General features: G+C 38.8%; 1 protein-coding gene across 2 annotated transcripts in view; it reads right to left on the bottom strand.

Moving 5' to 3' along the window:
- Window positions 1-411: 411 nt before the first annotated feature.
- Window positions 412-14,827, bottom strand: part of TGFBR1 (transforming growth factor beta receptor 1) — a 71,131-nt gene continuing 56,715 nt past the window's right edge. For both annotated transcript variants that reach the window (XM_065908392.1, XM_065908393.1), the window contains exons 7-9: window positions 10,550-10,674; window positions 9,436-9,566; window positions 412-4,660 (exon numbers count right to left, since the gene is read on the bottom strand). In XM_065908392.1, coding sequence (XP_065764464.1) covers window positions 4,535-4,660; window positions 9,436-9,566; window positions 10,550-10,674 — 382 coding nt within the window. In that variant the 3' untranslated portion in view covers window positions 412-4,534. The remainder of the gene's footprint in view (window positions 4,661-9,435; window positions 9,567-10,549; window positions 10,675-14,827) is intronic.

The raw sequence follows: 14,827 nt of genomic DNA, 5'->3' as shown, positions 1-14,827 counted from the left end.
AAAAACTCAAAAACAAAACAAAACATTTCTACAAATTATTTCTCACAATCCTTAATTTAGGAAAAGAAGGAAAAATTTGGAAAGAAGATGAAAATACTTTAAATTTTCTTTGGAAATCATTGAAAAACTTTAACACAAACGTAGCAGATTGCTGAGCCAGAGACAGAGCAGTTCACGTGCAGATGTGTCACTTCGTGTCCACCAGTAGAACCACCACCCACAAGCATGTGCAAAGAAGCTTCTACACATAAAGATGCACCTTTGGACAGGTGGGCAAGTCTCAAACATGTTCTAATACTGCAACTTGTACCGAGTAGTCATCCAAAGATTCTAGTCTGTATTTATATCAGTTACATTTCATAATAGCAGGACTCTCTCCAATATACACACTTTAAATTATGCCACTAGCACTTGGGAAAAAAAAGTAATTTATTTGCATTGCTTCCATTTTTTCTACTGTAGTGTTAGGACTTGACATAAGCATTATTCTTCTACCTATTTACAGTTCGTTCAGAATATTACTACAAATACAGTATACAATTTATAAAAACTTATGGGGAACTGCAGTTTTCATTTTCCTCACCTCTTTACAGGTTTCTCAAAATCATTCAACGTAAGTGAAAATTTATATGGACATTTTTTGTACACATCTTAAAGGGGCAGAGATTACAGTGATAAAGCCAAAAGAATTTTGCACAAATACAATAAAATACAGAAAACAAAGTATAGATGTTATTTGGGGTACAAATATAAACAATACAGTACCATTTGAGTAATTTAGCAACATAATACTCATACTTTATAGAAATAAAACTGCAAACCCGGAGAATGCTCTGACAAATATTAAACATCATATATACAATGAGGTAAATGTACCTTGGTCTCTTGAGAGGTAATTTAAGTTTAAAGCAATTGACATTTTGAAGCATCTCCTTGACATGTAAAGAAATATCAAACACCCCATTCCATTGGCACAATGTGAAAAAGGGATATCAAAACAGTTCACGATACTCAATTCACAAATCTTGTTTAAAAATAAAAACATTCACTGAAGTTCTTTTTAAGCTTTAAGAAACTGGTTGAATGTTGTCAACCACTTTTTTTTTTTTTTAAGTTTACAGTTACAAATAAGACTGCATAATAGGGCTAAAGGTTTAAATGTAATGACAATCCTCAGAATGTCCTAGAAGTCCAGCATTTCTGGAGAGGGCCCATGGGAATCACAGCATTCCAAAACAGACACAAGATGCTGCAGGACACGTCATGAGCTATTTTTTAACACTCTCAAAAACATCTGAACTGGCATTTTTCTGCCAAGCTGTGACAGAACCATTATTTGGACTCTCACCATCTGGAGCCAGAACACTGCCATGGTCAAGAAATAGTTTACTAACAATCACTCTTTCAGTGGAGGGGTAGAAATAAACTCTTGATATGACATGTCTAACGGGATCTTCATGTTGTTCTGAGTTTTAATTAGCACTTATCATCTTGTTTTACAAAATGTTCTGTATGTGACAGTTCTTTAAGGTAGAGGGGGAATAAAGGTTAACTCAGGCATGAGCAGCAAAATGGCTAAGTGACCACTGACATTTTTTAAGAATGGAAACTTGGAGTTCTCGATGACCATGGCACTGTGTCCTGACTCAAGGCACTTCCCGAGCACCATCATTACAGCGTAACTACAGGCTCAGCTCTTTGGACCTTACCCTGTCCTGTGGAAGACACGCTGGCCACTGCTTCGGGCACAACCCCACTGCCAGAGCTGCCCTCTGCTGCCAGCCCACTCAGAGGCAGGACCAGCGGCAAGGCAGCCTGGGGGACAGAGAGCCAAGGGTGTGAGGAGACAACCAGGGATGTCTGCACCCCAGGAAGCCGTGCGCGCCCCCCGTCCCCGTTCCTCTGGGGGCGCTGGCAGTGGACGTGGACAGTCTGCCTGAAGGGTACTTTAGCCAAGTTGAACCTTGGAAAGTGAGCATCTGAAGAAAGACAGTATAAACACAAAGGCTTGTGTTTTTAAGTATATTTCTCCAGTCTCAAATTTTTCTGCAGGAATAGCCATAGCAATCATGATCCATAAATATTTTCATTTTCAATACTAGCCAATTGGGGTTTGTCAAACCTTTGTTAGTCGGAAAAAAAAAATCAGCTAGAGTAACATGTAAACCCAATTTAGAACTAAATTCCAACTTTTAAAAAGTTCCCTGATTCATCAAAAGTAGATTTTATCCATTTAGGCTGAACAGTAAAATTGTAACTCATTTTTTGACTTAATAAAGAATATCTTCAGCAAAAGTTGGTTTTACCTTATATGAAACTGAGAAATCATATATCACAACTTTAAATCAGACAAGAACTTTTGGTATGTTCTTAAAATTATATAAAAATAGTTTTACTGATTAACATGCATTGGTCCCCTGGATTTCATAAAGCAGATCTGGTAGGCTTGTAAATGGCCAAAAAAAAAAAAATAATAATAAAGTAAAAGTACCTGATCATAGAGCTAGAGATTATTAAACAGGAAACAACACAATTATAAAAACAAACCTCTCAAACTCACTCATTTGCTTTGATGAAATCATGGTAACTACAGAAAAAACTCAAATTTGGACTCAAAATATTAACCTCTAAACAATATTTTCCCCATGTTGTTTTTAAACACATGAAATTGACACTAAATTCCTATGAAGTATGTCATTCATTCTAAAATTACTTTGGCTTTAAGACCAAACAGTCTTTCAATTTTTTTCTATGTATAAGAAATAAGACGTTATCAGAATGCAGCTCAGTCAGCATAAATGGCCACTATCTCTTACTGACCAAAATACTGTAAAGGTTACTCTGACCCTTTCATCAGGAAACTGATAGCTCTATAAGGTACGGTCTTGCCTCACAGCTACGATAGACTCTCCTCCCTCAGATTAAGATCACAGTGATAAAGAGGACTTTGAACAATTGTAGAAATCCTGCAAAGACTTTTAGCACTGGAAGTAAAACCAGTTATTATAAGCTAATTTCAACTTAATGTGAGAAGGCCATGACAGATTTGCTTTAAACATTTAATTTCACCATAAACATCTGTAAATGGAGAATCTATCCTTGGAATATTCCTTAGCTATCACTTTCCCAAATATTGAGGGTGCACCAAATTCACTCCATAGCCATATAAATTAGGCAGTTGCAATATCTGCACAAAGAAGGAAAGACTGAATTAAAAGCTGCCTTCCTCAAAGTGTAGTGCGACCTCAAAACCACACTGACTCTGACCTTAGTAAACAGACAGAAAGCCCACAGGACAGTGACTCCTACACAACACGTGACTCTCACATACCTGCTACTATCCAAGTCATCAACTGCCTTTACCTTCCTAGAAAGAAGCCTATCTAACATTAGCCATACTCTAACTTTAAACGTAATTCATTTCTTAAAAAAATAACACTGTCTTTGATCGGATAAAGAAAAAAATGGCTTACAGAATGCCACACAACTTTTCACAAGCAGCTAGACAAATTTTCCCTTAGAAAAATTTGTCTGTGTGCTACAGATTTTAAGTTATTAAAGTACTATAAGCATCAAGAGTGCCACTTGATTTTTTTAAAGTGTACTTAGACAATACAATTAAAATGCAAAAACTTGTTGAAAATACTTATGACCATGATAACAATTTACCAATTAATGCCATTTCATTTCTTTAGTGGTTTAAGCACATTTTGGTAGGAGAAAGGCATTTTCAAAATGGAATACCAAATAACATACCAGAAAAACTCTTCCAGAAAACAAAACAGAGTAAGTCTGGGTTATCCAGGTAAATAAACTCTTGAATTAAAACATGACAGGTTTACGACACAGACTTTAAGCAATTCTACTTGTTTCCATTAGAAAGACACAGAAGTGGCACTTACTGGTATAGTACAATCCCATTTTGAAGGCATGTAATGTTCTGAATATGTGAAAGAACAATAATATACAAAATACAATTGCATAAATTATGTTCCTCACTGCTATATGAGGTCATTTTTAGACTCAAGAGTTTATAAGTGTTAGTTTTAAGATCCTGAAAATTATAGAACAGTACATTCAAAGTCTAAATCAAAGAAACTCTTTAGTGGTTCAGAATCCTCTGAGAATGTACTAACCAGGAGAAATCACTTTCTTTAAAAATAAGAAATGTTTCATGTAACTCAGCCATCCAGCTCCTTTACCCTTAAAGATGATCTTCAGCACAGCAGTTACCTAAAGTTAAGACCAGCAATCATTTAAAAAACAAGGTTTGTGTTAATAAAAAATAAAGGTAGCCTACACAACGTTTTGTAACTGTCCTGGGAAAGCGTTCATAGCACACAGAAAAGACTCCAAGTGGCGGTTTCCTGGGTCTGAAGAAATCCCGGGATGTCTTAGTTCACCTTTCTACATCGCCGTGAAAGGAAGCCACATCCTTCTCTTCCCTCTCAGTGAGGTAGAACAACTGACCTCCCAAATTAAAACCCAGGAGCAGATGTGAAGAAGAAGCAGAGTTCAGGCAGAGCCACAAAATTTACATTTTGATGCCTTCCTGCTGACTGAGTTGTGACAATGTTTTCTTAATCCGCAGGGCTGTAAGCCTAGCTGCGCCATTGGCATACCAACATTCTCTCATAATTTTAGCCATTACTCGCAAGGCCTACAGGAAAAGAAAAGAAAGATCATTAACGCATGCACCACTTTTCAACGACCTGGATGATAATCTTTACCTGTAAATTTTCTTTTTAAACGCCATACAAGGAATTCTGTTTCAGCAGTATTTGTAATAGCAAATGAGTAAAGATGACCTAAATTCCCCTCAGCAGGATACTGGTGCCAGCAGCTGGAAAGCAGATGGACAAGGGAGGATTGACTTTGCAGCCTGAGAAAGCTGAATCCTCAAACAGAGCTGTGCAAGGCAAAGAGGGAACCTGCCTCACATGAAACGGCCCCCAAAACCGAGGAATTAACTTACATCCTGTATCCCCGAGGTGACGTTCAGGGCAAAAATAGAATCAGCCAAAGAAGCTAGAAGCCCAGATACCTGCCCTGCCCTGCCCCGACTTCACACAGCTGGGTGACCGCCCACCCCATCCCCACAGAAGGCTTCAATCTGAGTGCAGAACAGACTGCTGTCTTGGGGAAATGAGGGCAAAATTCCACATGGACAACACACTGAACGCCAAGACGACAAACTTTCTCCCCAGAACGTGGCCAGCGACTTTACATACTCCTCCAGGTAAGAGACCAGAAGAGTCTTCAGCCCAAGAAGAAAAGCCTAGAGAGTGACGTCAGTGGTTTCCCAAAGAAGCAGTCCAGTTCCTTCACGCTCAGCCTGCAGTGACGACGAGCTGCATTCATGTGCACAAAGCTTCCCATCAGCTCTCAGTGCTGCTTTTATACTTGGAGCCTGAGCCTGACCAAGCATTTCAGGGAAGGAACATGAAACGCAGAGACTGATACAAACAGAAAAAACACAAGGTGTACAGAAGACAGTATCAACAGGCCATCATTAATATCTTCAAAGAGATTAAAGAAAATACTGATACTGGACTTACCAATACTTTTTTGGGTTTTGTTTGGTTTGGGGAAAGTTTTATAGAACTACAAGATAAACCTGAATAATAATAATAAAACCAAAAGATAAAAGTGGATTCCTTTCCCAGAAAGTAGAGAAAAGAGAACAGAGAGATGGGTAATAAGAAAGAAAACACAAGAAAATCAGAATGCCTGTTCAGGATGTCCACATTCATAACCAGAGCTGAAGAAAAAGAACAGAAGAAAATGGAAGGGAACACATCAAGGAAATACTTGAGGAAAATTTCCTAGAAATGAACATTTGTTTTCAGGTAAAAACGACCAAGGGTTCAGGACATGCATAAAATCATCCGGCAAACTGAGTGCCATAAGCCAGATACCGTCCTCCACGCATCTAGTAGGGTACTAACAGACACAGCAGTGATCTCACAGAGAACAGCTCCCCTCTCACAAAGCTCACGTTACAGAGGGCTAAAGCATACAGTTAACAACTAAGCAAAACACATGGGCTGTCAGCGGCAAGCGCTGAGGAGAAACATCAGTTAGGGAGGAGATAAAGTATGCTGGGGAAAAGTGCTATTTTAAATAGGTTGACAGGTAACGTCTCACTGGCAAGGTAACATCTGAGCAAAGAGCTGGAAGAGGGGGATGATGAGCAAAAGAAACTTGAAGACATGGGATTCAGAAAGGCATTCACCACGACAGGCAAGAGAGATCACAGGTGAAAGGTGAAGGGATAGCCAGGATGAAAGCTGGCCTAGAGCCAGCTTTTCAGACCAGAAAAGGTCAGAGGGCTCTGAAAAACACTTCCGTAGGTATCCTGTCAGTTTCAAATCCTCGATGTGTTTCAGGGGAGACTTGTAAAACCCAAGAAAAGTGAAAGATTGAGTTAGTGATACAAAACTAGCCAAATAGAGAAAAAACCTAAAATGACAGTGATGGCATTAATTCAACACACTGTGACAGTAATTGCAACTTGCATGCATGTTTTTAATGTTAACTACTAACTTTCCTTCATGCTTAATTAGCCATCTGTTTAATAGTAATTTGCTCTAATTTGCTTATTGAATGAGTGCATGAATAATTCCAGTTTGTAGTATCAAGATGAAATTTTTCAAAGACAAAATCTAGCCCAATTTCATTTGTTAAACATTCCGTGAGCACAGAATATATTTTGTCTGGGCCTGAATACTTGATTTCATTGGAGGTAGCCAAGAAGTTCTCTTGATCTCACAGGTATGTAGACTGAAGTCTACATTAATTTAAGATGTAAAATAAACTACTTAAGTGAACAGCTTTTTATTCTTCCTACACTACAAAACATCAACTCTAAAGGGAAATGCTTTACCAATATTATAATAGTATCATAATAGTGGTGGTTGTTCACCCAGTCATGTCCGACTCTGACTCCAAGCTTCCCTGTCCTTCACTATCTCCCAGAGTTTGCTCAAATTCATGTCCATTGAGTCGATGATGCTATCCAACCATTTTATCCTCTGTCACCTGCTTCTCCCGCCCTCAATCTTTCCCAGCATCAGGGTCTTTTTCAGTGAGTCAGCTCTTCACATCAGGTGGCCAAAGTATTGGAGCTTCAGCTTTAGCACCAGTCCTTTCAATGAAAATTCAGGGTTGATTTCCTTTAGGACTGACTTGGTTTGATCTCCTTATTGTCCAAGGGACTTCCAAGAGTCTTCTTCAACACCACAGTTTGAAACCATCAATTCTTCAGTGCTCAGCTTTCTTTATAGTCCAACTCTCACATCCATATATGACCACTGGAAAAACCATAGTTTTGACTATACAGACCTCTGTTGGCAAAGTGATATCTCTGTTTTTAATATGTTGTCTAGGTTTGTCATAGCTTTTCTTCCAAGGAGCAAGCATCTTTTTTAATTTCATGACTGAAGTCACCGTTCACAGTGATTTTTGAGCCCAAGAAAATAGTCTTTCACTGTTCCATTCTTTCCCCACCTATTTGCCATGAAGTGATGGGACTGGATGCCATGGTCTTAGTTTTCTGTATGTTGAGTTTTAACCCAGCTTTTTCACTCTCCTTTTTCACCTTCATCAAGAGGCTCTTTAGTTCCTCTTCACTTTCTGTCATTAGGGTGGTGTCATCTGCATATCTGAGGTTACTGATATTTCTCCCGGCAATCTTGATTCCAGCTTGGGGTTCATCCAGCCCAGCATTTCACATGATGTACTCTGCATATAAGCTAAATAAGCAGGGTGACAATATAGTCTTGACAATACTCCTTTCCCAATTTTAAACCACTTTGCTATTTCCATGTCTGGTTCTAAGTGTTGTTTCTTGACTGCATACAGGTTTCTCAGGAGCAGGTAAGGTGGTCTGGTATTCCCATCTCTTTCAGAATTTTCCACAGTTTGTTGTGATCCACACAGTCAAAGGCTTTAGTGCAGTCAATGAAGCAGAAGGTTTTTTTGGAATTCCCTTGTTTTTTCTATGATCAAACAGATGTTGGCAGTTTGATCTCTGGTTCCTCTGCCTTTTCTATATCCAACTTGTACATCTGGAAGTTCTTGTTTCACATACTGTTGAAGCCTAGCTTGAAGGATTTTGAGCATTACCTTACTAGTATGTGAAAAGAGTGCAATTGTGTGGCAGTTTGAACATTCTTTGGCATTGCCCTTCTTTGGGACTGAAATGAAAACTGACCTTTTCCAGTCCTGTGGCCACTGCTGAGTTTTCTAAATTTGCTGGCATTTTGAGTGCAGCACTTTAACAACATCATCTTTTAGGATTTGAAATAGCTGGAATTCCATCACCTCCACTAGCTTTGTTTGTAGTAATGCTTCTTAAGGTCTGCTTGACTTCACACACCAGGATGTCTGGCTCTAGGTGAGTGATCACACCATCCTGGTTATCTGGGTCATTAAGACATTTTCTGTACAGTTTCTCTGTGTATTCTTAATATCTTCTACTTCTGTTAGTAAAAGTTAGCAATTGAGGATAAATTAAATATTTTCTTATAAATTCTTTGAAAGTACAACTACAAAAATATTTCTAAAACTTTTTGTAAGAGCTGAGGTTGAAAAGCTCAGATACTGCTAAAAAGCAGTTTCCACAAATTCCTGATGAATAGTCAAATTAACAGCAAAATGAATAAAATGTAAGATCATCTGAACCATCTTCACAATCATCCAAATCCCTTATTTTACAAAAATGCATATTAAGGTCCCAAGAACTGAAGTGCCTTGCCTGAAGTCAGACTCTGAAATACATGGCAGCCAGGTTGATCTAGAATACAGGCCTCCTGATTCCAGCCAGCACACAGCCCACTGTCCTGGGCTGCCCTGGTTTACGTTTTGTCTGTGCGGGGTCTTCCCTGCTGCGCTTGGCTTTCCTCTAGTTGTGGCGAGCGAGGGCTGCTCTCTGGTTGTTGCGCATGGACTTCTCACTGTGGTGGCTTCTTGTCGCAGAGCACAGGCTTTTAGGGCGTGTGGGCTTCAGTCAGTTTCAGCCCCGGGCTCTAGAGCTCAGTAAGTTGTGGAGCATGGGTTTAGTTGCTCTGTGGCCTCTGGGTGTCTTCCCAGATCAGGGATTGAACCCGTGTTAACGGCAATGACAGGCAGATTCTTTACCACTGAGCCACCAGGGAAAGCCAGGAAGCTTTAAAATGCAGGAGCTTTCTTTCACTGGCAGGTCCAAACACTATTCTAATAAACTGATGGCCACTAAAAAGGTTCCATGGCCTTTGCAATGTACTTGAACATAAAAAACAAATTACTCTGTTTTTACTCACTGATTTAATTAGCTATGAAAAATAAAGGAATGGGAATTCTTACTTCTGTTTTCCTTAAAGAAAAGTAGCAAATTTCCACATACTAACTAGAAGCAGTTTAGAAAACTGTATAGTACCCAAAATAAATACTCACTTCACAGCTCTGCCATCTGTTTGGAATATTTGGCCTTAACTTCTGTTCACAAACAACTTTTCTCATTTCTTCAACTGATGGATCGGAAGGTACAAGATCATAATAAGGCAACTGGTAATCTTCATGAATTCCTACATTGGTAAAGAATTTAAAAAAAAAAAACCTATTTTGAAAGATTTACTCAGATAACGTCAGAACAATCTTTGACCAGACAGGAAAGGAACAGCTGGAGATTCTGTCACAGTGTCCCATTACTGAAACGGGCGACTGGACAGCCTGCACTCTCTCATCCATGTCTGCATCTACAGCCCACCTCCTTCAGTCAGTACTGAGCCCACACTGTGAAACTAAATTTTGCAATACAATCCGCAAAGGCTGTGTTAATAATGGCTAACTGAGCTGTGATGACCAGACTGACATTTTGTCCTAGATGTCTGTACTGAAATGAAAGCCTTTATTCTGCAAGTGCATAACCTCAGCTGGTGAGGGGATGCACACTCTCACTAAGGTGTGAGTCCTGCACGGCAGGCCCGAGTGCAAGTCCCTCCTCCACTTGTGTCTGTTAATAACCTGTCCTATTTGCTACTCCACCCCTCACTGCCTCAAAAACCTGAGGCCTTAGTCTCAGGTGAGCCTGGGTTCTCAGGAGAAGACTGTTTCTCAAGTAAACATTCAAAGTGCTCAATCTAGCACAAACGTACTGTAAAAAGTAATGCAGTGATAGTGTATTTGCATTTTGCATATGTAATTTCCACTATCAGATGGAGAAAATCATGACAATATCAAGGGTAAAAAAATCAGTTTGACTCCGGTACCTGCTAGAAATAGCTTCCTGGGTGGCCTCACAAGCAGTCATTCATTCTAAATATCTATATTGCAAGATAACAAGGGGTTGGTTTCTGTTGCATTCCAAAATTCCAAGTGGAACTAGAAAAAGATCACACTGGAATAAAGCTGCTATCAGGATAGAGCCATGCACAAGGACAAAGCATGTGGTGTCATCTCTCTGGCACTCTCATTGGTCACTGGGTAAACAATTTCATTCAATAAGAAAGACAATTCTTAATCAAGTTTTGTTTGTGACAAAATATTGGGGGAAGGGAAAGAAATTTACCACCGATGGAACACCGTCGAGCTACTTCCCAGAATACTAATCCCATCGCATAGATGTCAGCGCGTTTGAAGGATTCAAAGTGTTTCATATTTATGGAATCATCTAGAACTTCAGGGGCCATGTACCTAAAAAAGAAGTCAGCACTTCATTTTATGCAGTAGTAACATTGCTTTTTAAACTGTTCCATCGTCTTTCTTTTACTCCTGGGCAGAGGCCGGTGGGGTGGGGAGCAATATTAACTGTGACCTTTCCTCCTTTCACTGTGGTTCTGCTGCTTTTTAAATTAAAAAAAAAATTATTGAAGTATAGTTGGCTAATAATATTGTTAATTTCTGCTATACAGCAAAGTGATTTAGTTAATAATATATATACACACACAGCAAAGTGATTCAGTTATATATATAATATATATATACACACACACACACAGCAAAGTGATTCAGTTATATATATTTATATACACACACACACAGCCAAGTGATTCAGTTGTATATACATTCTTTTTAACACAGTATTTTCCATTGCTGTTTACATCGTCTGTGACGCACGCAGGATGCGGCTGACCCGTCCTGCATGTGACGCCTTTTGCATCTGCTGACTCCAGCTTCTCACTCCCAACACCCTCCCCTCCAGCAACCACAAGTCTCTTCTTTATGTCCCTCAGTCTATTTTGCAGATAGGATCATTTGTGTCATTAGATTCCACACAAATATGACAAAATTTGTCTCTTTCTGACTGCTTTCACTTATCATGACAATCTCGAGTTGCGTCCATGTTGCAGCAGAGGGCACGGTTTCATTCTTTCTATGGTTGAGGAGTATTCATTGGGCGTATCCACCACATTTACCAGCTCATCTGTCACTGGACATCTAGGATGTGTCCACGTCTTGTTTATTGTGGAATAATGCTGCTGTGAACATAGGGGATACGTGTATCTTTGTGGATTAGAGTTTTTTCTGGATACATAGCCAGAAGTGGGACTGCTGGACCACATGGTAGTTCTTCTGTTTTTCGCTTTTTCCATATGGTTTCCTATAGTGGTTGTACCAACTTACATTCACAGCAACAGTGAGAGAGAGTTCCCTTTTCTCCACATCCTCTCCAGCATCTGTTATTTGTAGTTTTTAATGATGGCCATTCTGACTGGCCACTCACTGCAGTTCTTATTTGCATTTTTCTAATAATTAGTGATATTGAGCATCTTTGCATGTGCCTATTGGCCATTTGTATTTCTTCTTTGGAGAAATGCCCATTTAGGTCTCGTGTCCATTTTTTTATTAAGTTGCTTGTTTTTCTGTTGTGGTTGTTGAGTTCTATGAGCTGTTTACATATTTTGGAAATTAAGCCCTTACCAGCTGCATCATTTGCAAATATTTTTTCCGATTCTGTAGGTTGTCTTTTCCTTTTTTTAATGGTTTCCTTTGCTGTGCTGAAAGCTTGTAAGTTTGATTAGGTCCCATTTGTTTCTTTACTTCTCCTGCCTTGGGAGACTGACTTAAGAAAACACTGGTATGATTTATGTCAGAACGTTTTGCCTATGCTCCCTGCAAGGAGTTTTTGATGTCACGTCTTAAAGTCTTTAGGCCATTTTGAGTTTATCTTTATGTATGGTGAGAGGGTATGTTCTAACCTCATCGATTTCCATGTGGCTGTCCAACTTTGCTAACACCATTTGCTGAACAGACTGTCTTTTTCCCATTGTATATTCTTCCCTCCTTTGTTGAAGAGGCCTTAAGGGTATGGGTTTATCTCTGGGCTATCTATTCTGTTTCACTGATCTGTTTGAATGTTTCTGTGCCAGTACCATGCTGTTTCGATTACTGTATCTTTGTAGTATTGTTTGAAGTCTGGGAGGATTATGGTTCATGTTTTGTTCTTTTTCTTCAGGATGGCTTTGGCAATTCTGGGTCTTTTATGATTCCATATAAACTTTAGGGTTATTTGTTCTAGTTCTGTGACAAATGTCATGGGTAATTTGATAGGGATCACATTAAATCTGTAGATTGCTTTGGGCAGTATAGCCATTTTAACAATATTAATTCTTCCAATCCAAGACATGGGATAACATTCCATTTCTTTGAATCATCTTGTTTCCTTTGTATCTTGCTACCTTGCTGAATTAATTTATCACTTCTAGTAATTTTTGTGTGAAGTCTTTAGGGTTTTCTGTATATATATATAGAATCATATCATCTGCATATAAGGACAGTTTAAATTTTCCCTTCCAATCTGGATACCTTTTATATCTTTTTCTGACCTGACTGCTGTGGCCACAACTTCCAGTACCACAGTGTTTACTAGAAGAGGTGAGAATGGGCATCCTTGTCTTATTTTAGATTTTAGCAATAGGGCTTTCAGCTTTTCACCTTTGAGTATTATACTGGCTGTGGGTTTGTCATAAACAGCTTTTATTATGTTCCCTCAATACCCACTTTTTTGGTAAAGAGTTTTTGCAATGAAGGGATGTTGAATTTTGTCAAATGCTTTTTCTGCATCAATTGCGACGATCGTGTGGTTTTTATCTTTTGTTTATGAGGTGTATCACATTGTTTTGTTTATGTGGAATCATCCTTGTGAACTTGCAGTGAATCCCACTTGGTTGTGGTGTATGACTTTTTTGTGTGCTGTTGGATTCAGCTTGCTATTTTGTTAAGAATTTTTGCATCTACATTCATGAGATATATTGACCTGTATATATCTTTTTTGGTGGTTCTTTGTCTAGTTTTGATTTCAGAGTGATGGTGGCTTTATAGAATGCCTTTGGCAGTGGGCATTCTATAATTCCCACCTCTTCAGTTTTTTTGAAGCATCGATAAATTATTTTGTGTGTCTCATGGAACTCACCCATGGAGCCATCTGGTCCTGGATTTTAGTTTGTTGGAGGTTTTGAAATTACAGATTGTATTTCACCTCTAGTAATCAGTCTGGTCAAATCATGTGTTTTTCCTTAATTTTTTGGTGGACTGTATGTTTCTAGAAACTTGTATGTTTCTTCAGTTCAGTCAGTTGTGTCTGACTCTTTGCGACCCCATGGACTGCAGCACGCCAAGCCTCCGTGTCTGTCACCAACTCCCAGAGTTTACTCAAACTCACGTCCATTGAGTCGGTGATGCCACCCAACCATCTCATCCTCTGTTGTCCCCATCTACATTGTCAAATTTGTTGTCATATAATTGTTCATAGTATTCCTTTATGGTTTTTTGTATTTCTGCAGAATCAGTTGTTATGTCTCCTTTTTCATTTATTTGGGTTCTCTCTCATTTCTTCTTGGTGAGCCTGGCCAAAGAGTTGTCCATTTTGTTTACCCTTTCAAAGAACCAGGTCTTGGTTGTATTTTTTTTTCCCCCCAAAAATCTCTCTTTTATCTCTTTCCTCTCTGATCTTTTTTTCCTTCCTTCTGTTGACTTTAGGTTTTGTTTGTTCTCCTCTTAATTCTTTAAGTGGTAGACTAGGTTGCTTATTTGATATATTTAATGTTTTTTTGAGCAAGGCCTGCATCGCTGTGAACTCCCCTCTCAGAACTGCTTTTGCTGCCTCCCATGGGTTTCCTTTGTGAAAATGCCTGCGCCAGGTCTCAGCTGCTGCACACGGGGTCTAGTTCACAGATGGAACCTGGGCTTCCTGCATTGGGTGTTTGGAGTCTTAGCCACTGAATCACCAGAGAAGTCCCATTCCATAGGTTTTGTATGGTTGTTTTTGTCATTTGTCTCAAGGTATTTTTAAATTTCCTCTTTGATTTCATCATTGACCCATTGGTTTTTTTTTAGTATTGATAGTATGTTGTTGAGTCTCTATGTAACTTATTTTGTCCCCTCATTTCTTTTTCTGTGGTTGATTTCTAGTTTAATGCTGTTGTGGTCAGGAAAAATGTGAGATAACTTCTACACTCTTAAATTTGTTGGGGCTTGTTTTATGCCCGAGAAGGTGATCAATCCTAGAGAATATTCCAGGTGCAGCTAAAAAGGATGTGTTTTGTTTTTTAATGTCCAGAAAATATCAATTTACCATAATTCTGTTGTGTTATTTAAGATCTCTCTTGCTTTACTGATTTTCTGTCTAGAAGATTTATCCCTTGATGTGAGTGGGGTGTTCAATCAAATCTCCTACTCTTCTTGTTTTCCCATTAATTTCTCCCTTTATGTTTGTTGGTATTTGTTTTATGTATTTAGATACTCCTACATTAGGTGTGTATATGCTGATGAGTATAAGATCCTCTTCCTAAATTGATCCTTTTTTCAATAGTGTCCTTATCTATCTTTCTTTATGGTATTTGTTTGC

This window comes from Muntiacus reevesi, chromosome 17, assembly GCF_963930625.1.
Source record: "Muntiacus reevesi chromosome 17, mMunRee1.1, whole genome shotgun sequence".
Lineage (NCBI taxonomy): Eukaryota > Metazoa > Chordata > Mammalia > Artiodactyla > Cervidae > Muntiacus > Muntiacus reevesi.
This window is presented reverse-complemented; position numbering and strand designations above follow the sequence as displayed.